At 41.5% G+C, this 26,361-nt stretch overlaps 1 protein-coding gene across 2 annotated transcripts; it reads left to right on the top strand.

Moving 5' to 3' along the window:
• The first annotated feature begins 688 nt into the window (after nucleotides 1–688).
• On the top strand, nucleotides 689–24,090 carry zfyve28 (zinc finger, FYVE domain containing 28). 2 transcript variants are annotated; one of them, XM_053335746.1, is made up of 15 exons: nucleotides 689–1,035; nucleotides 14,988–15,128; nucleotides 17,310–17,447; nucleotides 17,641–17,843; nucleotides 18,103–18,192; nucleotides 18,307–18,396; nucleotides 18,476–18,577; nucleotides 18,683–18,914; nucleotides 18,945–20,227; nucleotides 20,465–20,560; nucleotides 21,003–21,166; nucleotides 21,257–21,370; nucleotides 21,700–21,801; nucleotides 21,939–22,042; nucleotides 22,209–24,090. In XM_053335746.1, the coding sequence occupies exons 1-15, from the start codon at nucleotides 1,000–1,002 to the stop codon at nucleotides 22,338–22,340; spliced, it is 3,027 nt and encodes a 1,008-aa protein (XP_053191721.1). In that variant the 5' UTR covers nucleotides 689–999; the 3' UTR covers nucleotides 22,341–24,090. The 2 variants fall into 2 exon arrangements, with proteins under 2 accessions (XP_053191721.1, XP_053191720.1); XM_053335745.1 differs by having other exon boundaries at nucleotides 18,683–20,227.
• Nucleotides 24,091–26,361: the final 2,271 nt, after the last annotated feature.

Raw genomic sequence — 26,361 nt, 5'->3', positions numbered from 1 at the left:
GTACATTTTAACTTGTTGATACCCATCTACACGTCACCGCCTCTTCATTAGGTACACCTGTGCAATTCAATTCAATACAACAGCTTTTCCATAAATTCTACTGTTTTCAAGTTTATACATTTTCAGTTTTTGTTAACATTGTCAAAAAGGTGATAATTCTACTTTATGTTTATTACTGAGGTCGTACTAAGTGGTGGTGGCATACTGGGGTGTATTATTGACTGGTGTTCCTAATATTATGTCCCCCTCATGCATGTCAATGGCGTGGACAAAATATCAGGAACACCATTCAATATAATGCACCCTAATACACCACCATCACCCACTATGACCTCAATAATAAACACAAAGCAGAATTATCACCTTTTTGACAATGTCAACAAAAACTGAAAATGTATAAACTTCTTAAATGTAGAATTTATAGCAGGGCTGTTGTATTGGATTGAATTAGATTGCAAAGGTGGACCTGATAAAGAGGCCAGTGAGTGTATATGCCTGTATGTACAAACAAAAAGGGAAATAGATTAGTAATATATTACACTTCCAGAGTCGGTTTTGTTGTTATTTCCGAGATGGAACAGTGGGTGCACGGTGTGTGTGAGCAGCACTTGAAGGCATCACTTCCTGGGAAAGTGGGAGGTGATGTTGTCAACGTGACTGTCATCCAGTAACGCTGGATCGGCGAAGAGCAGTACAGTCGTCTGTGCTCCGCTCGTCTGTATTGTCGGGACTTGGAAAGTGGCCGGGCGGGGGAGACAGGCAGCCAACGTCGGGCTTCAGGAAAGATGGAAATAAGTCGTTGTTTTCGTGTATCTCTTTCGTACGCGCTCACAGCCGTTTTGTAAACTTACCGTAGATTGTGTTTTGTACATTTTATCCGTTTTTGAAACCTTCATCTACGCTAGCTAGCTTAGCAGCCCGCCGCTGATACTGTCAGACTCTCAGGTACAGGAGAGGAGAGGAGGGGTCGGTGTGACAAAGGAAGGTGGCGAGGTAACGATGAACCGCTTTCGAAAGTGGCTGTACAAGCCCAAGGTAAGTTATCTCGGATTCACCCGCTGTGTCAACCCTGCAGTCAGTCATTATTTTAAATGTAATAGCTTTCGAGATAGCTAGCGGAGCTCGCTGGCTAGCCTGATCACTTCATCCACTGGCACACATCTGCTAACGCTAGCCTGTGCTCCTGATGTTACACTGTATTAACCAGCAGACCTCCTTTGTTGTTGTTGCTGCTTTTGTTTTCAAGCGCTACTCAAGCCAAACAAAGCCCAGCAATGTGTGCTTGAATTACACTGATTTACTCACAGCTGCCTTCAGCTGACAGTGTCATTAATTGTAGATATTGTTATAAACTGATTTTCATTTGGTGCTTTTGTAACTGACACTTTGTAAAAGCTTTATAATGTACTTATTGATAACAGTAAAAGCTACTGTAACAAAAACAACAATAATGAAGTTGATATTTTTACATTGAATAATTAAATATATGTTCATATAGGTTAAAAGTTCTGCAATTACAAAAAAACATTGTTTGCATTATTGATTAATCTGCCAAATATTTTTTTTTACGAATGAGTGAGAAATTATTTGGTCTATAATCTTCAGAAAAATGCCCATAATGTCTTTAAATTGCTTGTTTGTCCAGCATTGTTTTTTTCATCCATAAGCACTGATTTACTATCATATAAGGCAAAGCAAAGTATCACAATCTCATAATTGAGAAGCTACCAAGCACAGTGATGACATTTAAGCATGAAAAATGACTTAAACGAATGATCAATTATCACAACAGATGATTAATTTTCTGTCAGTCAATCTATAGATTAATGGGGTACCCTTTACAGCTCAATACCAGTTAATTGGATTTGATTTCTTTGTTAGTTTCTGACATCCTCCCTAACTGCATTCATCAATAATTATTAAAATCCCAAACACATTCAATCAGCTTCTCTCAGGCCCAGTCTGCACCATTTGTAGGCAAAATCATCAGTTTTTGGAGCGAGCGAGTAATGGGTGTGCTGCGGTTCTTTAAATCATGCTCAAGAGTGTGGAAACATGCCTGACACAGCAGTGGAAGTATTGAAGGCCTGGTTGCCTTGTTAAATGAACAGTTTAATATATGCCAACTGCAGCAGTTTTTAGGATGAGTGAATGTAACTGTTTCTCCAGGGAGGGAAATCTTTTGAACTTTGGAAGGAGGAACTGTCAACTACTTAATGGGAAAACTTGTACTCACACAAAACTGCTTAAATGTGAGGCAGGAGGCATTGATCAGTATGTCATTTGTTTGTGCTGTATTATCACAATACATTAAATTCACATTACACCAGTTGGATTAAGAAACTTCTACCTGGTCTGATGCTATAGATTAGCTCTAAGCTGTGGATGTTGTAATACTTAACGTTGGTTTACAGCCTATACAGTCATCAACATTATTCATATGCTCTTATGGAAACTATTTACAGTGACGACTGTTTGGGCAACTATTCAACTGAAAAACACTTTGTGAAATGATGCACTCCATTTATACCATATAATATTATAATGTATCCCTTTTTTGGAGAACAGATGCACAAAGGTTATGATTATCAACTTCAGGACATTAACATAAAACCATATAGAGGTTTTAAACTTTTATATCTTGACTTTTAACAAAGTGCACTGAAGGTGTAAAGTTCAAACTCGGAGCATATCGAAAATCCTGGTTAATTCAGTCTGTCATCTCTGTAAATTGGACATAAAGCTGCACAGAAAAAGGCTGACCTTGCATTTTAACTGCTGTGAATTATGGATCTTGAAAAAGCAGATTGACAAGTTGTAGACTGTGGTGCAGTGTTGTGTTTTCCTGATATAATCAATCATGTTTTTGCTGTGATTAACATGTGTTTCTAATTGGCAGTATACTCCGATAAGTGGGTCTGTGGCGGCAGCAGACAGCTGAGTTGTCATGTCAAACAGGTTGACCTGGCAGATGATAGTAATTGGAGTTTTTGCAACAGTAATGTCAGACAGGGATAAAATGAAATACCTCGGATTATGTATAATCCTCATGCTCCTTGCCGCATACGCACACCTGCGTCATTCTCCTTTTCTCTGGTAAACCGTGTTTGCTGTCACAGCATTTCTGCGGCCCATTGTTGGAGCTTGGCCGAAGTGTTTGGGGTTCACCAAAGTATTGTCACGTTCATGAATGAGACGGCCTCTGAAGTGCTGAGCTATTACATCAGTGCCTTTTTTTCTGCCAAATCACAGCCGTGGTAGGAATTAACAGAGCTATCTGCAGGCTTTTAAATGACCAGTTCTGCCTCAAAGGAGCGTAGAGAAAAGTGCTAAAAGCCTCTGTAATTATGCCAATTGCTATGAAAAGACAACAGTAATGAAAGGGAGGTTCAGATCATTGTAGCGTCCTGTGACGGAGCTGCAGCTAAGCTAGCTAATTGTTTCTTTTTTGCTCAGAGAGAAAATATTTCTTTGGTAATCAAAGTCTGAGCCCAACCCTCATACTCTGCCATTTATTGTTTAGCACTGTGCAGCTTTGTCATTTTACATCAACAGTAAGTCGTTTATTACTGAACTATGTTCTCCTGGAGATAGAAGAATGTCGAATCAGCATGTTCCCTTCACTAAAGCAGAGCTATTGATATTTCCAGAGCTGCTCTTTACCTAGCCAGATAAGTCCCTCTGAGGAGGACTTTCTTTTGCTCTTGCTACACAATCCCTTCCCAGTGTGTTACAGGGTTGTGTGCAGCTCCGCATGGGACATAATGTACCCGTCTATTCTGCCTGACTCTGTCATCAAAGAATCAACTTCAGGGAAAAGACGGACGTGTAAGACTGTCACGGTCGTCTGTGAGGTTGTAGGAAAAAAGGTTGTAATAGTTGACCTACAGCAGCATAATGTATGGAGAGATTGCTCACATTCCTTTAAACTGGTCGGACTGGTTTTTGTGCAAATTGTTAACCCTTATTTCTCTGTATGTCTACAGAGGAAGTATTTTATGTTTGACTGCTTACTAGTTGATCTTTCACTCTACAGCTGTGCAGGAAGAGTTTTAGGTGGGAAAGGTGTAAAATGAGGGGAGAAGTATTCATGAAAATCTGCATCATCGCACATCTCTGCAGTCACAAATAAAGACGAGATCTGGCTCAGGTTTCGGAGCAACCAAAATGGCCACTGTCTCCTCACCTCTCATTCATCAGCCTGCAAACTTGCAGAGTGACTGATGGCTAGAGAGAGAGAGAGAGGGAGAGAGATGTGGAGGAGGCTAAACCTGTACATTTCCTCCACAGCCTGTGTTCCTCTCTTGTTGTTATTCCGTCAGGCCTTCAGGAGCTGACCTTCAGCTTCACACCACCTCATCAGTCAGTGTGACGGGCTCACAGCTCACACCAGGCCGGCCGCGCTCACCTCCATCTGCAGGATGCTACTAATTTGCCTTTCGTTCCTCCTCTTTACCCACAGGACAGTTTAGTGCGTGGGCAGCAGATACTTTCTGCTCTCCTCCTCATCGATATGTCAGAGAGAGGCCTGTGTGTGTGGAACAGTGCAGCTTGTTACAGAGTGTATGAACACATGTAACACTCATGTCTGATTTATTTGATAAGGTCGTACAACGTCTGATAGCTCACTGATTCTTCAGAACTGGGAAAAGTTTTTTTTTTTCAAGTTCTCCCTTTTACATTCAAACATATACATATAGTCCGTTTTTAGATTTAAAATGATTAATTTTGTCTGAAACATGTTTTTTATGGAGCTTTATCTTTAGTTTTTGTTCTTTTAAAAACACCAAATATGGTTTCTGTCATTTAAAATATCAAACAAATGAACAAGTTTTTCTCTTAGTGCAGTCCTTAATGATTGAATTTATTAATGAAATTAAATGTATGTAATGTAAAAGTTGTATTAGAGTGAAAATCTATACTATATTAAATAAACACTATATTACACAAAATGAATGAATGATATTAATATTAGCCCATACTATAGCTAAACGAAATAATATATTTTTATGAAATGTCAGAAAATAATAGAAAATTATCCACCTTCATATTTTAAAGCCTGAATTATTCAAATTGCTTGTTTTGCTTAACAATCCAAAAGTCAAAGATAATCAATTTAGTGAACTTTTGGCATTTGATTTTATGACTTTAATGATTAATCTTTTGTTTTCCAAATTAAGTGAAGTTTAATAGTTAGTTTAACTCCTGACCTAAAACTCTGGACAAGCCTGTAATGAATAAAGTCTAAGCTGTTTATGTTTGATGGTTTAAGTATAATCCCATAAAAATAAACCTGTAGTGTATCTGTTGTGTGTGTATATACACAAAACAACAGTGTCAAATCATTAAGGAGGCATGTAAGTATTTCCCACAGTCAGAAATCACTGTCATACTGCCATAAAAGATGCTTTAAAGATGTTTGTTTACTCTGTCAGAAAACAAACCAGACATGTTGACAGCTGATGCTTTCAACAAAGCAACAGACTTATCATCCACTCAGGAGCCAGCTTTGCCTCCGTCGCCAGCTGTGTGGGCCTACTTAAGATGCAGCAGTAGAATTTATGTTGAAAGGAAATGTTCATCTCTGAAGAGGCGGTGACAACAGCAGTTATAGTTTTATATACAGTATTTGTCTTATTAAAAAAAACAAGTAAAATGTGTGTGGATGTGGAGGCAGCAGGGTGATCAGGGTTGTAGATGAGCATGAGACTGAATATGAGCTCGGTTAATTGATGAGATTTAAATTCATTTGAAGTTGAAGTGAATATTTTTTTGAATCCAGATAGTTCTCATTGTATTTTCAAATGTGAGTATTTGCTGTTTTTCTTTACATCACATCATTTTAAATCAAATTCTTTTGACTTATAGACTGTCGGTGTGATGAAATAAAACGCATAAAGACATCACCAACATGTGATGGCCTTTTCATAGACTAAATGATTAAGGGATAAGGAAATGAATTGATAATGAAAATATCAAATTGTTAGTTGCAGCCATACTACAGACAATTAGATTAGACCAACAACAGATTTTAGAGTACGACAGATTTTAGAGTACGACGGGTCTTGCTATAGTAGGTTCTGCGGTTCTTTAGACCTTGCCTTCTTCTCTGTCCATCATTTGTCATTTATCTGGTTTGTTTGTGTTTTGTATTGCTAACATGCAAGTGGGATAACTGAGAGCAGACGAAGCAATTAGGGGCCCGTCTTTGCAGAGCGGACACCACGCAGTTTGGCACCGAGTCGATGGATGAGGGAGCAGCAAACTGCTGAGCAGTAGCCCGCATGGCTTCATATTTAGCCTCGTTTCGGGGGCTTCTTTGTGGATGTCCCATTCTGCTTACCCACCAGCCATACGGTAATTGATTTGGTGTCAGCTGCCTGGATTTAGAGAGCTGACCCTAGTGCAGATCGAGACAGGCCAGGCGATTGAAGACCTTTTTAAATTCATTGCAGGATTGGGGAATCAAAGCCCACTGTCCTAGGTGTGGGTAGGCGATGATTGAAGGAAGGTGGCTGTGGAAGATGTGAGGGAAGCAGCTAGACCTGATATCGACTAAGAGCTCGCACTCATTTTCTACACCCCCGTCTCTTGTTGGCAATAATTGGTACCCTCTCTGATCAAAAAGCTCTTTGTATTCCTCTCTTCATTGTCACTGATGATAAACATAAAGCATGCGCTCATGGTGCCCTTTATTTATATTATGTGTGTGACTGCTCTGGAAAAGCTAGCAATGAAATACCGTCCCTCCTGCTCTTTGTCAGCAGTGGAGAATGGAAGGAGGTGGAGAACAGTAAAAAAGTCTTTAGTTTGAATTAACACTACTAAATAAATGTTTAAAGGTTTTATTGAAAGCAATACATGGCCGAGCAGTACCTAGCAGCACTTGGTATTAAATTGTATTTTTATTTTATTAGCCAGTACTGATTTATTATTTAGTTGTACCTGTTTCTAAGATTGTAATGAAAGAAGCAGATCATAAGATAGATTGAGATTTTAGTGATGTGAATTTCCATTTTGTACATTAATTCACAGATGTACCAGCGTATGAATGCACTTAAAAGGGGCCTATAGTGCTTTTTGTGATTTTCTGCTATTTATATACTGCTATGATGTCGGATATCTATCTTAAACAAAAGGTTGCTGTAATTCTCTCTGCAAGTCAAAAGCTTCAACCTGCTCTGAACGCTCTGTTTGCAATTTTTTTTCTATCTTGCTTCTGAGTTGACGTCAAATCGCTGTGCTGTTCCTTAGCCTTGGTTGCTAAGGTTTTTTGTGTTTCTTGAAGCTGACTCATTGGGACAGAAGCTAAAACAGCCTGTTAGAGGCAGAGGTTAAAGGGTCTGCATGAAGAGAAGAAGTTTTTTATTTTTAACTGAATCATGCAAAGCTACTCTAGTGGAGTCCCAGAATAAAAATATAGAGCTGGAAATGAGCAGAACAGGTCCCCTTTAATCTCCACTGGCAGGCACCATCACAGAAACCTCTGAAGTGTGCTCTTTTGGACAGATAGTGTCCAGTAGACATCAAAAACACATGTACAGCTGTAATTTCTTGGTCCATGACTGTCATCGTGTGTCATTTAGGGCAGCCTGGGCAATGTCTGCTGTCTGTCACTGTTCATAATGTTGAAATGTAGGTGGACAGAATTAGCCCGACTGAGTCATGCACATACTTGATGGTCAAGAGCTACCATGGTTTTGACCTTTTCCTTACCGCTCAAACTAACGGAGCCTTTAAAACTGCCATTAAAAAAGCTCAAAGGTTATAAAATAATTGGTTCCTAAGTACCGTAAACTTTTCAAATGCATTTTTGTCTTCAGGTTAAGGAAAAAATGATTATTACTGATGTGACGGAGCCATAAATATTGTCTTTTCTTATTCCACACATTCAACTCGACTTCTGGCAGTTTGGCCGGGGATTCGGATGATATGCTAGTAGCAGCTAATGTAGCCTTGAGTCATAAACCACAAGCAGAGATGAGGATCAGTCTGGTAACCTTATTTCTTTCTAACTCTGGATTTTTTGTTAATTCTAAAATTTGTAGACTTCAGACCCAGCGAGTGACAAGTGACATCATTCGCTCTAAAGCCACAAAAGGCTTTATACAACTTTTCTGACACGGCCAGTAGGACTCCCCAAAATCTGGATACAGATGTGTCAAATCTGTGGAGTTCATTTAAATATTTTCCTGCTAGCATTTTCAGTCACTGGTGTTTTTCTAACTGGATAGGAAACATGCATCTTGGCATCTTTTCACGATTTACACACTTCATGCTGAAAATATCAAGTTGTGGATTTTGCTAATCTAAAATGAACCTTCTCCTCTGTAGCTGCAATTTAACAGCCAGTTCTGGATTGTATAACCAGATTATTTCTTGCATAAGAACTTCCCTGCGGTTTCTGGCAAGAGGGGTGTCCCCACGTGTCACCATACTACCATCAGGGGATCCTGGACACGCCTTTAGCCACCTACCATAAATCCTCTGCGCCCCCTGTGTCACCTCAGCCTGTCCTGCTAGACCATGTGCCAGGCACACGCAGAGGTCATTGCTTAGTCCAAATGCCAGATTAGGGCAGCCCTCAGAGAGGAGACAAGCACACAGATTAAACCATCAGTCCAGATGGGCAGACCACTCAGAATATATTGAGTCTCTGGGCTGAGTTAAGTCTGCAGTTTGCTGTGGATTCAAATCAACTTCCAGCTGGTTAGAATAAAATAGATGTGCAGAAATATTCCTGAGCAGTGTGTGATTAGTCCCATTCATTTTCATTCATTGTACTTTTATTTCAGAGGAAATTAAAAAACTTCACTGCCAGTAGCCACACAAAAAACAACACAGAGATGAAGAAACTCCTGATGCAAGCCGAACATGAAAGGAATGACTCAACACAACTGAACCTGCTTCTGCATAACACTGCGTTCCTAGACAGAGAATACTTTTTATTCTGTCAAAGCTAATATAAATAATAGTTGTGAAGTTTCTGTTTGTTACCAAAACGATTGGCTCAATCTTGCCAGTTCTTTATTGCTGAGTCCTGAATAATAAATAAGGTGATGAACTGTATCCGGCTGATTTTTTTTGCCAGTCTGCCAACTGGCTGGATGAAGCTACGCTGGTTTCCCCCCTACAATATTTGCGTCTGATCTTTGGAAGGCAGCCAGAAGGCAGCAAATTGAGCCTGGAATAGAGTATGGAGGGCAGAGGCTAGGCTTCTCATGAGTCCCTTAAGTGGGCTCAGTGTGCAGGCACCAATGCTATGGATGTTCATGAAGCATTAACGTGACAGCCTCCATCATCGGCACAGTCTGAATGGAAACGAAGCCCAGAATCAGCAGCTCGAAGAGAAAACTGAGATGATCAAAAAAATGTTGATTGCACAACATTTCAATAAGAGTCAAACTGTCACTGACTTTTATTGATTTAGTGTTGAACAAAAGGGACAGAGATTTCACTGAGTCATTGTGAAATGACTGTGATTGAGGGGGGCTTAACAGCAATTGTCACTCTGGATGTACTTCTGGGAGCCTAATAGTCTGAAATTATGGGTTTGTGACTGCAATGGATCGGGTTTTTGAGTCATCTCAAAGAAAGGGCACCCAGGACAAATGACAGCAGGAGTATAACAGGAGAGTGGCATGCCACAGAGGACAAGCTGAAACTGCTGAATCATTTCCTCACTTACGCAAGGTAGAGCTGTCATTTGTGATGATGACACAACTTGCAAGTTCAGGAGTCAAATCCCCAGATGTTCACACTCTGTCTGTCCTTAAACAATTTTACCACCCTGATAGGAAGGTGTTTTTTCCCTCCTCCTCTTTCCTTATATTTATCATCTCACGTTCAAAGGTCTGTAAAGTTGGAATATTTTAGCTGTATAATAGTTGCAAGTTATTGCAAGACCAAATGTTTTTTAAACATGGACTGTAGAATCAGAGTCAAGGCCAATACTTTTACTCTGTGCCAGTTCGGGTTATGTAAGGAGAAAACAGGCACTTGTTTCAACAGACAGATCACCCTTTTTTGCTTTTTAGAGCCAAGTCCTTTTATGCCGAGCATCAACCCTGACTCATAGTCCATGTAACAAAGTAAATATTACCATTGGGGGCTTTACTTTGTAGTATTTTATGACTCGTATGGCCCCATCTCTCATAGAAAGCTGACCTAATTGTAGCCCTGTTAACCAGTGGTGTATACTTTGCGGAGTTTGAATCGTTGTTTATGTTGCGTGACTTTGGCTTTGACGCAGGCTGTCACATTGGATTCAGAAGTGGTGTCTATCATTGCTCCGATATGGTCATAAAATATCACTATTGGGGGTTTATACCACATTTCTAATATTAGAAGAATGGTTATTTCACACCAGGCTTTTAGGTCAAGCAACTTGCATTTTTGCTGCCTATCTAGAAGTAAATCAGCACGTCTTAAACATTGCCTGCCTTTGACTGCTTCTCCATGATGCAATGCTGCAGGAATGTTCCCTCTCTGTGAGGAATGCTGCAGGAGGAGACTATAGGATGGCATCTGCTTCAAACGCCTCTTTTCTTCCTCCGTCAGCGTTGGCCTATATGCTTCAGAGATCTCAAACTGAATGCCACCACTTTGTGGGCCGTGTTGTGCCTGCACTAGAAGAAAAAAAAAGGTCTTTTACTGTCTCCTACTCCTGTTTCCTGTTTGGGCATCATGGCATTTGTCTCATAGACTTAATAATTGTCGAACATTTGTCAAAAATCCAGTCAAATCTGCCCACTGGATGGAAATATAACTTTTCTTTTTGACAGGGGAGATTAAGTTTAGATCTACCAGTAAATACCTCAACTTGTGATGGGTTTGTTTGCTTCTTTGTTGTAGTTAAGTTTGATTTAATATTCCTTTAGTCATACTTGTTATACTAGTGATAATTGTTGTCTTGCTATAATATAATGGCTGTCTATTCTCATTCTTCACAGGTGATTTATATGTAGAGAATAAATGTGACCTTGTTAAGAAGAGTATGAAACACTTACTATATTTTCCTTCTGCTTCCCTCTTCCAGCTCATGCAGTAAACATGACATCGCAGAGACATCAAAATGGACTCACATTGAAGAAAATAGAAAGGAACATTATTGATTTTGCTCTGTAGGACTTTCACTACATCCAGGTTGACAATAGAGAGGCAGCGAGGTCGAGTATTGAGTTGGGAGACAACCTGGGTTTCATATTGACAACTATTCGCCCTACTGAAGTGTCCTTGAGCAAGAAGACAAAATGACTGTCTGCTCCAGTCCACTGCTGCTGTAATTCATCCCGCTGTAGCTCTGATTTATCTGTGGGCAAGTCAAAAACTATAGGAAAGGATCTTAGTGCGGTTATGACACATTAATGGGTATCACAATTAATGGACCATATTGGTTTAAGAATGCTAAATCTCCTGGCACGACATATCTGAATTCTCCAAATAACCTTTAAGGTGTTCAAAATGATCTTTTCTCCATCACTGTTATAATGCGACAAGTATCCCAGCTGTAGGTTATATCTCAGTGTTTTCTCCTCGCTGTTTGTTTCATTATTAATGAGAGAGAGTGAGGGAACAGCACCATGTATCATATTCAGAGAGAAGCGAGGGCCCACATGGGGAGAGCATCACACAACAGGAAGCACTGCAAACTTAAGGGAAAAGGTCCTGTGAGAGGTTTTCTGTAAATACCAATATTCAGCGTGACTTGACGAAAAAAACACTCCCAGACAGTCGTTGCATGGCTGCTTACCGATTTGCTGTAGCTCTCTCCTCTTCCAGTTTGCACAGTCACGCTGTTCTTTTAACGGCTGAGCTCCTGTACCGTCATTGGGTCCTTGTGGTTTGTGATGATGCATGCCAGCATGCGGTCGCCATTTTAAAAACCATTAACCTTTCGATCAACGTGAGCCCTCCCCAGGATGTGTGTGTGTGTGTGTATGTTTGCATAGAGTGTCTGCTAGTGTCAAGGTTTCTGTTATCTAGATATTCCCTTAAAGACATTAGGACAATTTATTTTTAATTCAATTTCTTTAGAGGTCAGGTGATCGTTATGTCCTACTGTGTGTGTTGAGAGTGAACATATTTTTCCTCTTACCTTTAGTGTTATTTATCCATCTAGATTGTTCTGGTGTGACTTGTTTTTGAGATATCGGCTGCATGAACTGCATGGCTCTCGGCTCATGGTGCTCAAATTGCCACAAAAAAAAAAACAAAAAAAAAACTCAACAGCAATGTCTCTTTCCAGAAATCATTTCACGGTTACTCAAGATGATCAGCAGACTTTGTTGTGACCAGTTTCATGTAGGAACTATTTTTTTCTATTGAAGTACACCTGCTGGGTTAGACCATGGTGAATTTTATGAGAAGTTGGACACTACAGAAGGAGGAAAGGACGAGCTGAGAAGGATTCACAGCAGGTTTCAGTGATGAAGGATGGAGATGGAAATGTGCTGACGTAGTGGGAAGAGTGTGTTTGGAAGGTGGAAGAGTACTTTCAGGGGCTGATGAAGAAAATGAGAGAGAGAGTGAAGGTTCGATGATGTGAGGATAGTGAATCAGGAAGTGAGGCCAGCTTTGAAGAGGATGAAGATTGGAAAGGCACTTGTTCCAGATGATATACATACCTGCAGAGGCATGGTGGATATGCTTCGGTGAGATGGCATAGCATATTACAGGGTGCCAAGAGAAGGGGTATGGTATTGTATGAGGAAGTCGAGAGGGGTGGGAAAGCATGTAAGAGTGGTACAGGATATGTATAAAGACAGTGTGACAGTGTTTAGGAGTGCTGATTGAGTGACAGATGGGTCAAGGTGGAAGGTGGGATTACATCAAGGAATCGGCTCCGAGCCAAAGGTGATGAACAAGTTGACGGACAAGATCAGGCAGGTGTCCTTGTGGACCGTGGTGTTCCTAGAAGACATTGTGATCTGTAGTGAGGGGAGGGAGAGGAGAAGGTACACACTGGAGAGAAGAGGAAAGAAAGCCAGTGGGAGCAAGACGGACAACATGTACGTCAATGAGAGGAAGGAAAGTGGAATGGCGAGGATGTGAGAAGTAGAGATGGTGGAGGTGGATGAGTTTAAATATTTGGGGTCAGCTCTTCAAAGTAACAGGGACTGTGGAAAAGAGGTGAAGAAGAGAGTGACAGCAGGATGAAATGGTGGAGAAGAGTGTCAGGAGTTATCGCGACAGAAGGGAACCAGAAAGAGATGGATTACAAGAGGGCACTGACACCAGCATGTTGTATGGTTTGGAGGTTTATGGATATGGTGAGAGAAGACATGCAGCTAAACAAAAGAAGAGAAAGATGCGGAGGACAGGAAAGGATGGAGGAGATCCGCTGTGCTGACCCTTAACACGAACAGCCAAAAGAAGATATTTGTGTTTGTGCACAACCTTAGAACCAGCTAGTAAAGGAGAGCCAGACGGCCTCTTTGACAGAAGACATTTCGATATGTCAGAATAGGAAAAGCACATCCTTCATCACTTTCCGCTTCCCTCTGGGCGGTTGTTCTCTAAGGGCTGATGCAGAGATCTTATGGCCCGGTGCTTGGAGGCATCTGAGGCAACGGAGATTCTCCAATGCATCATATAGCCTCCTACGTCTCCACTGTATTACCATATATTATACACTATGGGCCTGATTTACTAAAGGGTTGCGTGTGTAAAAACGTGTGCAAACTTGACATCACCTGCAAAAAATGTGCAAGCTGATCTACTAACGCAGTGCACTGAGGTTTGCGTCTTTCAACTGTGCAAGATAGTACGCGCTGTCCATTTAGTACGTTTTCCGTTATAAATTTGTAACATGGGGCGTTTCAACCCCAGTGTGCAAAATACAGGGAGGAGAAAATGCAAATATGTAAATTAGCACATGCATTGTGATTTACCAAACCTGAAGGTATTATTTCTGACGCTAACTGCATCTATAAATAATAGCTTAGAAGGGCAGGTATTAACCTGCTGATCACTGCACACAGATGACTTTTGTTACTGTGGAGAGGAAGAGACGGAGGAACAATGACAGAATACACACAGGACGGAGTTTTTCCACCTGTGTTAATATTTTGGAGTGGAATAATTTTGGTTTTACTAACACAAATACTCTCCCATATGTCGGTTTTTCTGGTAATATTTGTTTTTGTTATAACTCAATATGTTTATTAACCTCTTCCACTAGAACCTGATCACATTTCATTTTGGGCTTGCAGCTTTCTGCTCATCCAAACTCTCCATTCAGACACACAGAACACTCACATGTTTTCTCACACATTTAAATACTGCTGTCTCTGTTGCACTGTTTTCATTTACGTAGTTATTCTTAGTAGATCACCTGCAAAACGCACGCAAGCACTACAGTATGACTACAGTAAATGACAGTTGTGGCGATAATGACGGTAATGAGCTAAGCCTCCCAGTAAACATCACATGACTGTGGTATTGCGGTTATCGTCAGAGTTATTATTATGGCTCGTTGTCATGATTAAATGTTATTAGTGACACCTGTGGTTTTCCTACTATGATAAGTCAGTATGTCATATGTAATAAAAGCCTTTTGGAACTATTAGGCATTGGTCAGAAAATCCTCATGTAATGTTTTACCTTTTTTTAGACAGACTGAATCAGAAATATGTCTAAGGATACAGTATATGTCTTAAATGGTGATGGATTTAAATTCAGATTATAGCCATAGATATAGATATTACAACAGGATGTAACATATATAATACCTGTAAACTACTGTACTTATGTGTGTGAGGTGATTAGAAATAACACAATCATTGAAAAGCAAAGCACAACTTCACACAAAACCTATAGGAGGAATTAGATTATTTAGCCCAGTAACTCACCACAGTTTTTTTTATTAATCATTTTTGTTTATTGCTTTGAAAATCCAGTGCATTGCGTTGCTTCCTTGTTGCTCATACATAACCATTATCAGAAAGGTAAATTAACTCATCGTATCTCCCTGTGTTCCTGCGCAGAGGACGGACCCCCAGCTCCTGGCCCAGTTCTACTACGCTGATGAAGAGCTGAACCAGGTGGCCACTGAGCTGGACAGCCTCGACGGCAGGAAGGACCCTCAGAGATGTACCCTGCTGGTAAACCAGTTCCGCTCCTGTCAGGTCAGTTGGGAGAAAACCAGAACAGTCTTTATGTGCAATTTTATTGTTGGTGTTTCATATAGAAAAAAAGTCTTCAAAGGGCAAGAGGAGAAAGGTAGAGATGAATCAACCACCAGCATAGATTTGACTCTGAGCCAATTCACACTCTTTTTTTATTCACATAATCACTGGGTTGGACCTGGGTTTGGCCTAGAAGCTTAAAATAAACATTGTCTTTATCTTTATCACCCTTGCACGGATACAGAAGCGGTGATAGGGCTATTGCCTTACTAAACATTGCCTGGCCAAGTAGTTTTAGATCAAGCAGTTCGCTGATAAGGTGCGATAAGTAGGCTTTGTTTGCAGGCAGTCAGTCGACACACTCATGTTGCTCTGATAACACATGGATTTGTGTCATGCGGATCATTAGTGAATGGTTATAAGAGTGACTTCATTTTACAACTGCAGCTTTGATTGAGGTAATCGGGTTTGGAGCAAGCATTAGTTTAGAAATTGCTCTCTCTTTTTGATTTAATCACCTCAATGTATTTTAATATCTATTTTACTCTCAAAAATGCTGACTGATTAAAACACAAACTGAGAATCATAACATATGAATTGTGGCAAATTACTGTACATAGTGATACAGGCCTTTGCTTCAGGTCTTTGTGCGGTCAGGGCTGAGAGGAGCTTAGAGGGTGATGTTGTGCATGAGTGATGGCTGCCATGCTGCATCATGCAGAGAGAGCTAGAGGTGGTATAGGGAGGTCATCATGTGGCTTGTTGTGCTTTAGCCTCCCCGCAGCGCCACAGCACACAGGGGAGAACCACTTAATAAGGTCATCACTTGATCCCCGACTGTTCTGCCCCTCATTCTTCCCTTTGCCAGTATGTCACCTTATTTTTTTCTTGCTCTTTTTTTCCTCAGCTGCTCTCCTTCTTCTTCTTTTTTCACTTCTCCCTACGGAGTTTTAAAAATGTATCGTGTTAACATCCCAAATTGATGAGGCTGTAATGTGAACTCTCAGCCTTTAGCTCAGAAAAGCTTTTTCAGTAGCTGAGAATGAGCAGCTTTTGTTGGGTTGTGTCCATTCCTGAAATTAGTCTTCGTTGACGACGTTGAGTAAAAATGTTTAATACAAACGTTCAGAGAGGAGTCTTTTCAGTGACGCGTGTCCTCAAGGGTTTTGGAGAATGAATTAAGCAGCATGATATCCCACCGCCTCAAGGCCACAAGAATAGAAGGGAAGTGCACTCAAGCCAAAATTTTGCACTTGAACCTGCCACTGCAGCTATCAGCTCTTATTCATGGGCCTCTGTGGGGGTTGCTGGCATGCTGCTCGTATTATGTTGGCACGCCTGTTCTTACAGTGCAGCCTGCTGGAACAGGAGAGTGTATGTTTTAGATGGTCAGAGACTGAGTTAGATAGCGTACACAAGAGACAGGTGACGAGAAAGGGTCAAATACAAACGATGAAAGAGAGAAATAAGCTGGGGGACAAAACAGTGCCAGCCAGTCTATTGTCAGAAGCAGGTATCACTGGAGTCACCACCCCTGGATGATTTGAAACCAAGAGTAGTGAAGGTTATCACTGGTGTCCCCTGCTGGGAGAAGCTCACAGACAGTGGGGTGGCACTCAGACGGGGCCAAGACACATACAGCACACTGCCATGAAGGAATCAATGGTTAAGCTCTCTCTCTCAAAGCTTTTTAATCTTTCTCCTCGGGGCTAGCAGAGAAAGACGCAGTGCTGTGCCTGACAAGATTACAGTGCACAGTGCAGCTGCGGTTGAGTGAAAGGCTCATTGTAATTCATTGTTATGGCTGTTGTACATGCCAGCGGCACATAAGCTCTTGATTAGCTCTTGCTGTGTGTGACACTGCATTTTCACTGCAAGAATTATGGGCTATAATTTAGTGTTTTTATTGAGGGAGACTGTAGCTGCGAGCGCCCTAATAGTGTCATGTACTTGTCAAACTGTTTTCATTCACTTCCTAATCAACGGTCTTTAAATGGTACAACACAATGGTTTTCTTGAATGAGGTTACGTGCTTTTAAGCTTTGATTATTAACCCACATTATTAATTAAAGTAAACACAGAGAGAATGGCTTTTCAGGAACAGATTTTCACTCGCTCACATTTAGTGCTCCAACTAGTTTGTTAAATTTTGTTTTCTGTCACTCTTGTGCTCATCCGCAGGACAATGTGTTGAACATTATCAATCAGATCATGGATGAATGTATCCCCAACGACCGGGCCAACAGAGACTTCTGTGTCAAGTTCCCTGAGGAGATTCGCCATGACAACTTGGCAGGGCAGCTGTGGTTTGGGGCTGAGGTAGTTTATTCCCCCAGCATCAGTCTGGAAGAAAACAACCTTGCATAAGTCTTACACGTGTGCTTAATGCTGTACTTACATACTGTATTTCATTTGAATAATTCTAGTGTTTCTTGTGTCATTGTAAACATAACTTTTTAAGTTTGATGATCTGTGCAAGGTGAGGCCATTTATGATGTACATGTTCTTGCAGTGTTTGGCTGCTGGCTCCATCATCATGAACAGGGAGATAGAGAGTATAGCTATGAGACCCCTGGCTAAGGACCTCACTCGCAGCCTGGAGGAGGTGCGCAATATCACCAGAGACCAGGCCCTGAGAGACCTCAACTTGTACACAGACCGCATGAAGGATGCATTGCAACATTTTGACAGCCTTTTTGCTGAGTTTGAACTCAGGTAAGTGACTGTCAGATATTAACAGCAATTGTAGCAACCAACTCGCAATTTCTCTCAAGGATTTTTGTGACAAGTTTGTCAAAGACATTTTGAGATAGTTGTGACATAGGTCTGTCAAAATTGGACAGACAGTACCAATAGCTAATTTTCACAATCGAATGTCTTGTTTTTTTTGTTTTCAATTCAATTGTATAATTAAATTTAGAATATTCATCGACCTGCTGTGAATGTCATTCCATTTCTTCTCTTCCATTGCCAGCTATGTGTCAGCCATGGTGCCTGTGAAGTCTCCCAAAGAATACTATGTACAGCAGGAGGTGATTGTGCTCTTCTGTGAGACTGTGGAGAGGTGACTTTACAAAAAAACAAACAGAACTGCTGACTTCACCAGAATCAACATATTTATGTGGACATTATGTGGTGATAATTTAATGGTGTGTTTTCCTCTGTGTGGTTGTTTCAGGGCTCTGAAGCAGGGCTATCTCACCCAAGACATGATTGATGACTACGAACCTGCATTGATGTTTACAATTCCCAGACTAGCCATTGTGTGGTAAGTGTTGTCTGTATTCTCCATTCTTCCGCCCACTCCTTCTCTTCTCCTCTGACAGAATTTTAAATATATTTTTTAGTGGGCTGGTTGTGTATTCAGAGGGACCTCTCAACCTAGAGCGAAAATCAGAGGACATGTCTGAGCTTTTCCGGCCATTTCGAACTTTATTGAAGAAAATCAGGTACAGTCCATGAATATTAACATCAAGAATTATGATCTTTTCTCATTTAACAATGCAAAACACTATATGTATCACTGTTACAACTAGTTTTCAATGATGTTCTAGAGACCTGCTGCAGACCCTGACGGACAAGGAGTTGATAATGCTGGAGAGGAACCTCTGTATCTCTCAGGATGGGGAGATATCCACAGTCCAGGCAGAGGCCACAAACACTGTATCAGCACTAGTCCAAGAGAATCACACATCGTGCAGCGCTGCTAATGACACCGCCAAGGTGGAAACTGATGGGGAGCAGGAGCATCTAGCCCTGCTTGTCTGTCCCAGCCAGAAAGAGGAGGTGGCAGAAGTGGAAAAGGGCTGGGAGGAGGTGGAAACCGAGAGAGGGGAGGAAGAGCAGGAGCAGGGTCTGCTGTGTGAGGAGGCAGAGGAGGCTGAGCTGGCCTGCTCTATGCAGTATGACGAGGAGGAACTGGAGCAGCTCAACATGATGGTGTACCGCGTGGGTGACGAGATGTCCACTCTGCTGTCACCTCCCAGCCAAGGTCAGTCACCAGCACACAATCCCAACAGAGGAGAGGCGGGAGGTGCTAGTGGGGCTTCCAGCACTGAAGCCTCTCCCCGCAGGGTCCTGGCAAGCAGGGGAAGGACAGGCATTTATGTAGAGGAGGAGGACCGGGTCTTCATCATGGAAGACCTGGACGCAGCAGGAGACAGCATCACCAGCATCTCAAGAGAGGCCTGCAGTTCTGTCGCCTCACCCTCCAAAGCACCGGAGTCTGTTCGTCCTTTGCAGCGCAAACCAGGTCCACAGTTGGACGCTGTTAGAAACGGTTGGTACTCCGCCGAAGCCCCTTCAGAGCAGCCCTGTCCACAGCCACGCAGCCAGAACACACACTGTCCCAGTGCAAAGCGCCCCCCTTGTACCTCTGCCCCCGGCTCTGAAACTCTGCCTTACACCAACGGGTGGGAGATGGGTTTAGAAGGGACTGCGTCTGAAACTGCGGAAGTCATCGCCCATCGTATGGGTGGGATGAAGCTGTCTGCCACAGTCATCTTCAACCCTCACTCCCCCAGCCTGACAGAGCTGACTGTGGACAAGCTGCTACTGCCGCGGCCCGCTCCCTCTGAGATCGAGCCCTGCGGCCCCCTTGTGGCCACTCACTGCCTGCTTAACTCCTGCGTCTGCTGTGGGAGCTGTGAGGATGGCCACGAGGACACCATCACCACAGAGACCACAGGACTTGGGTTAGGCCTCGCTCTAGGACTAGACACAAACTGTAAGACCCCGGCCCCCAGCACTGTCATCCAATCCGCCACTGCTTGTCGGCTGCCCCCACGAGGTCACGAGCCTCACAGTAAGGGGGACATCTCCCAGCTGACTCCCCCTTCTTCCCGCTGCTCCACAGAGCCCCTGGAAGAGGAAGAAAACTCTCAGCTCTGTGAGAAGTGCCTAGTGGTGGGCCCATGGCCGGGGAATCACACTCAGGACTGTGGCTCCAGCGGAGGGGATGAACCCTCCTCGTGCAACCAGCTGAGGACTGAAAAGAGGCAGCAGGCCAGTGGAGGCCGACTGAGGGACAAGGAGATGGATAAAGACAAGCAAGGAACTAAAGACCCCAAGAGGGACACCAAAGAGGATGGCAGGAAGAGGTGTGCCGTAATTTCTATATTATCATATTGGGCTTTTCTGGGAAGCTCAAAACTATTTTGCATCAACATAGATATCTGTTTTATATTTTATTTTGCCTTATTTCCTCATACACAAATTATTCTGTTACTTTCATGAATTGTTTCTCATTTAACCGTTTGTTGCCTTCAGAGTTTCATTTACTTTTGTGTTTGTTTACATAGTTTGTTCTTCTTTTTCTACTTTTTGGTTGTTTTTAGTTTTCAGAACTCTCCCCTCAGCTCTGTGTCAGGTAGTGACTGTGAGAGTGTGTCGGTCACCACATGTAGTCTATCGAGCAGTGCATACACACCCAGGTAACTGATCACTCATGGAACTGCTAATCGCTGTCATATGTTTGTGAGTGTCTTCTTCTGCCCACGCTCTGATAGTGACTAAAGAAAGAGTGCTTGATGATAGATAAAAAGATTGCTTTGTTCATTTCTTTATGCAGTTCACATTCAGCAACTGATTGATGTGTCAGTCACTCCTTCCCTGTGGGCTACAGGTAGCATCATTGATTTGCTTCCTGGCATAGACTGTAGATTTAATTAGGTTTTAGAGTGTAAATATATGCAGGTAAATTGAGTATATTTAAAGAAATATGTAATGAGCAGATGTGTATTTGCTTTCTTTCTTCACTTCATTTACTTCATTCATCATTATCTGAAAGATTAATTCTCTAAAATTCATAAGATGTGAATTGAATGTGTAAAAATAAAATGATAATCTTGCCCTGTCTGTCATGGCTCCCTCCAGCCCTGTCAGCAGCATCACTCCCAGCTCGGGGACGTCAGAAGACCTTGATCATCGGGAGATCCAGCTGGCCCTACAAGATGCCAAGGCAGCCGCCAGGAACAAGATCCGATCACGCTTCCACAGCAGCAGTGACCTCATCCACCGCCTCTTTGTTTGTATATCAGGTAAAAGCTCTTACTTTCACTTAGTCGCTCTCCTCTCGCCTCATTGGTCTCACTCTGCTGACATCCATCATGTGTTCCTGTGTGATGCAGGTGTTGCTGATCAGCTGCAGACCAACTATGCCAGTGACCTTCGCAGCATCCTCAAGACTCTGTTTGAAGTCATGGCAACCAAGTGTGAGCTGGGAGACAATGATAAGCAAAAAGGTAACAAAAACCTTGTGTGTATAATATATTACATTGCATTTCACACAATTCAAAACTCCCTTAGTGCAACAAAAATAGGATGTCAAGAACTGAAACTGAACTATGACAAAGCTCAAAGCAGGGAATGTCTTTGTTGGCCTAGATAGTTAAAACTACACAAACTTTATGTGCCATATTACTCAAAGAGTTAAATCTGTTACTCCTCAAACTCTTCTAAACTTCATTATTATTGTTAACTGCTTGATGCATTTGAATATAATAGAATAAAAAGGAAACATTGCTAAAAGTTAAGCTCTGGTTTTAGTTTCTTCCTGTTTGGTGCCCATCAGGTCCTGTTCTGCGAAGTGCAGTGCTAGAGGACTGTGCTCTCTGTCAGGAGACCAGTTCCTCATCGGAATTGGCAGCCAAGGCCCGGGAGGGCCAGTTCGAAGGTCAGCATATCCACAAACAGACCTATACAGAATTTAGTTGAAATGTCAATCTGTTCCTTTTTTCCCCTTTTCTGGGAAGAGACTTAGTGATGGTGACAGGCCTGTTGTCTTAACTCTTTGTTCTTGGCTTTGTGTAGATCCTCCAGACTGGGTCCCAGATGAGGCCTGCAACTCCTGCATTGCCTGCAAGGCTCCGTTCACTGTCATCCGCAGAAAGCATCACTGTAGGAGCTGTGGGAAGGTACGATCCCTCTCTCCCTGTCTGAGGGAGCAGGTGGCAGAATTATTATTATTATTATTATCATATTATTCAGTTGAATGTGTTGTTGATCAAACAGATGACTAACACATTGTACCTCATCATCATGTGGATGCAGATTGACACATTACACTCTGTGTCCTTTCAGATCTTCTGCTCTCGCTGCTCCTCCCATTCAGCTCCATTGCCCCGGTATGGCCAGGTGAAGCCTGTTAGGGTGTGCACACACTGCTATATGTTTCATGTCACACCCTTCTACAGCGATAAGGCCGGCATCTGACCCCAGAATATCACTGAAAGCACACAGTCCGCCACAACAAGAGCATATGCAATGGACAGATCCAAGGCTGTGTATAAAGCAAACGCCACACTGCACTGGTAAACCTCAACGGTTGTCATCGTACCTGCTACGCAAGACACCAAAACACATCTATAGATGACAGAGTAAAGACCAAGTGATGATTCGACCTGTTTCTGTTGCTTCAGAGACGCTGGTGCCTAAACAGGAACCAAAGGGTTGGATTTCTGTTTCCAGCCAACAGACACACACACACATGAGATTCACACATGCCTGTCTGACTGTGGAGATGCAAGAGCGGGAGAGTGAACAGGCTATAGCAGATTTTGAACTGATGTTGTGCAGCACAAAATGAGAACAGGCCACTTTGTTTTTTTATTGCTTTAGGTGTAAATGAAAGGACTTGTGACATATTTTCCTATGCTTTAGCGAGCTTCCTACATTGTGCCAGAGCTCCCACGGGACTCGGATTACTCAAAAGAATGTAAGTCATGATAACCATGTAAATAAGGATAATTCTGGTGATAACTACACTACAATGTCTTTGGTTAATGGTTGCTATTTATATGAGGGCTGGAAAGCAATCTTCACCCGGCTACCAGTCCCAGCAACTCAAAAAAGAATTACGGACAGCTTTTATATTGAGATTCTTTCATGCTTTTAATGGCAATGAATGTGTAATTCTGTATCAGTTTGTGAAATGAGGTCGAGATTCCAACGACACTGACCATTTGCCTCTTAAAGATGATTATGGGCTGTGCCCATTGCTTTTACAGTAACACTTGGCATGTTAGTTTTCTCTGGGGATTCTATTGCACACTGATGGATAAAAGGGATTCCTTAGTCATGACTGTCAGGTCTTTAATGCCCCCTAGTGGAGAGTTGACCTGTCTGCGCTCAGTGCTCATCAACACCTTGATGTACACAATTAGTTTTGACCCAGAGGCCTTCTCAGGTGCTGGCCTACAGACTACAGGCCAGTTATTGCCCATTGGTTTTCTCTTCCTCACTCTTGTTATAGTGCAATATTGTGACTACTAATTGCAATGGTCCCACACATTTTAGTGGAGATGACCCTTTCCTATTTAAATTGTAGTTATAGGCCATTTCTAAAGAGCGACACTACGCTGATTTGTGTTTCCATCTCTGGCTCTTGAGGTACTTTCACAGTGGAACAGATATTTTGTTCCCAGACTGACACCATTTTGCACCCAACTTCCTCTCTTCTATGAACTCCGCTTCCATTGCAATGACAAAGTATCTTCCACACTCATAATACATTACAGTTTGTACATGTGAATGGACTGAAGTGGCCGATCTACAAATATGGACCTTTGAGCAACAATAATGTAATATCACATTATGTCCACTCTGCTCTGTCTTAAAGCAGTTTCTCAGGCATTACATAATCAAATCACTCACTACTGTTGGATTAATCTTATTTTCGTCAAAGAACATATAAACACACTTTGAAAAGGTATGTTTTTTTTTTCTTTTATAAAGAATAAAAATGATGTATGAAGCTATATTACTTTTATGTAAAAAAAACAAAAAAAACAAGAAATCATGCAGTAATTAAAGGGCGGGATATCCTATTATTTTAGAGCTTGGTCTTATTTTGTAAAATTCCAGTACATTTCCATGATAAGAGCTGTGTAAAATATTCAACAAACAAATAATGTTATATAGTTTTAAATGCGATGTATATTGAAATAAATTACTTTTTCCTGTTTAAAAAAGATGGCTGATAACTTTTGTTTACCTTTTAGAGAACAACATACTTTCTGTTTTTAATTGTGTCAGTAGATTTGTGTCCTGGATCAATGTCTGAGAAAATGACTGTACTTTAAAGTTGAACAAGTAAGAAGAGCCTCACCAGAGTGCATTCAGGGGAATTTAAGTGCCAGTTTGTTTCACCTCAGCAATCTTTGATATTTTATTGATTTGTATTCTTTAAGGGACAAAGAACAGTTTGTTGAAAACTTTAAAAAAAATCAGTGTATGATGATTTTGGGGCTCTTTAAGTCATATTTTGTCAGATTTTCCTTTTTTCAGAGCAGACTCATTCATCAGATGAGCAGCACTGCACCAACGTTTTGTGGAGAAAGAGAGTAACACATTAGTGGAGCCTCAGATTTTCCATACAGTTAAAGGAGTTAACTTGTCAGGAGGAGCACTACTCAGCTGTAACAGTTGTATAATGTCCTCTATTACTCCGAAGGGAGCTTTGTTAAGACATCCTCTTTTATCGTAGCTTGAGCATGAAGACTAGCAAATTAGAAAGATTTAGAAAGATGTGGAGATTTAGCTGACATGCACGTCTAGAAGGTTTAACAAAAAGATGGTATGTGTTACATTGAAGAAAAATTAAGATTCAGTCTTTTAAAGTTTGGGCCATTGTTGAAACCAAGTCAGAGTATCTCAGCATCTTTTTTAAAAAAAGTTTATGTTTTTTGTATACATGTTTATGTAAGTTTGTGACTGGAGAGGTCAAGAAGCTACAGCCTTATAGTGTGGACCTTCCCTCAATTTAAGAAAAGTTTAATTTCACCAGTAAGAGTACTAAGACTACGAGTAAAACATATTACTCATATATTGTGCTGGGCAATCACTGCACATCACTTTGGATACTGATTTGGTGGTGGGAAACACTGGGACCACTGGGTGGCAGCACATGTTCATTATGTGGTATAATGGGAGTCTTCAGTCAGTACAGAGAGCTACAGTCCTGCATCATATACTATCATTCATTGACCTTTAAGTATTGGAATTATTTAATTTTTTTGGACACAGTTTCAATGTCAACTTACAACTCACTTTGAGGTTTCTATAATGACTGAATTATTAAGTTTAAGACTTGAATCTATAAGTATGTTATGACTTTTAAGACTGAAAACATTTTCTAATCTCATGTAGGAGAACTGCAGTGAAGAGTTCATCTAATCTCCCTGCAATAATCCCATAAACAATGGTGGAAAGTAACTAAGTACATTTACTCAAGTACTGTACTGAAGTACTGTTTTGGGGTGCTTGAGTATTTCCATTTGATGCTACTTGACAGTTTTAATTACTCCTTGGATGAAGATTTGACACAATGGATAATATAACAAGCTTTAAACTACAAACGTTTTTGTCTTACCCAACCTTTTTGTCTTTTGACGTCTTACAAAAAGGAGTGTGTAGTCGGAGTCACATTTCAGATGTCTGTGAGTTAACAGCTCCACCAGATAGTGATTTTTCCCTCTAAACTTTCTTTCTAAATTTAAATGATCCAATATTTCACCAAAAATCAAATATGAGATAAAAACTCCAAAAACTGAAAGCAGATTTGTGTCTCAGAACTTTGTTTTTTCTTCTTTCCTCTCCCATTAATCATCTCACAACCGTCAGATTTATCTGGTGACCCTTTGGCGGGGTCTGACCCCCAGGCTGGGAACCAGTGGACTAAACTTGCAAACCTTATAAAGTAGTTGAAACTAGTTCCACCTCCAGCAGCTATACAGCAGTAACATCCTGCTTTAACACTGATGCTTCACTGATGATGTCATGTAATAGTTTACTGTAATACTGTAACTACATGAAGCTGATAGTGCTTATGTACTTTTACTCAAGTAGGATTTATCATGCAGGACTTTTACTTATAATGGAGTAGTTTTACATTGCTGTGTTGGTACTTCCTCCACTACTGCCTATAAGGACTTCATGGTGCAGTGATATTTGATATTTGCATGATGTTGAAACTTTACAGTTGTTATCTAGTTTCTCACGAATGAAGCTGACAGCAGTTGTGATAATGGCTTTGTGATGAAGAAGTATGTGAGAGAGAGAGAGAGAGAGAGAGAGAGAGAGAGAGAGAGAGAGAGAGAGAGAGAGAGAGAGAGAGAGAGAGAGAGAGAGAGAGAGAGAGAGAGAGCAGCGTCCGGCCTCTGCGGGCTGTGATTGGCCCGCAGCTGCAGCGCTGGGATGGACAACAAGCCTCCGCTGTGTGCGCACTCGCTGGAAA

The sequence above is a fragment of the Scomber japonicus genome, chromosome 16 (genome assembly GCF_027409825.1).
Source record: "Scomber japonicus isolate fScoJap1 chromosome 16, fScoJap1.pri, whole genome shotgun sequence".
Classification (NCBI taxonomy): Eukaryota; Metazoa; Chordata; class Actinopteri; order Scombriformes; family Scombridae; genus Scomber; species Scomber japonicus.
This window is presented reverse-complemented; position numbering and strand designations above follow the sequence as displayed.

What these genes read in the sequence shown, in the direction of transcription:
- zfyve28 (XM_053335745.1), top strand. Translation starts at nt 1,000, where the DNA reads ATGAACCGCTTTCGAAAGTGGCTGTACAAGCCCAAG. An exon ending in ACCAGTTCCGCTCCTGTCAG is followed by an intron (nt 15,129 to 17,309) that starts GTCAGTTGGGAG and finishes GCTCATCCGCAG; the next exon opens with GACAATGTGTTGAACATTAT. An exon ending in ACTTTATTGAAGAAAATCAG is followed by an intron (nt 18,578 to 18,682) that starts GTACAGTCCATG and finishes ATGATGTTCTAG; the next exon opens with AGACCTGCTGCAGACCCTGA.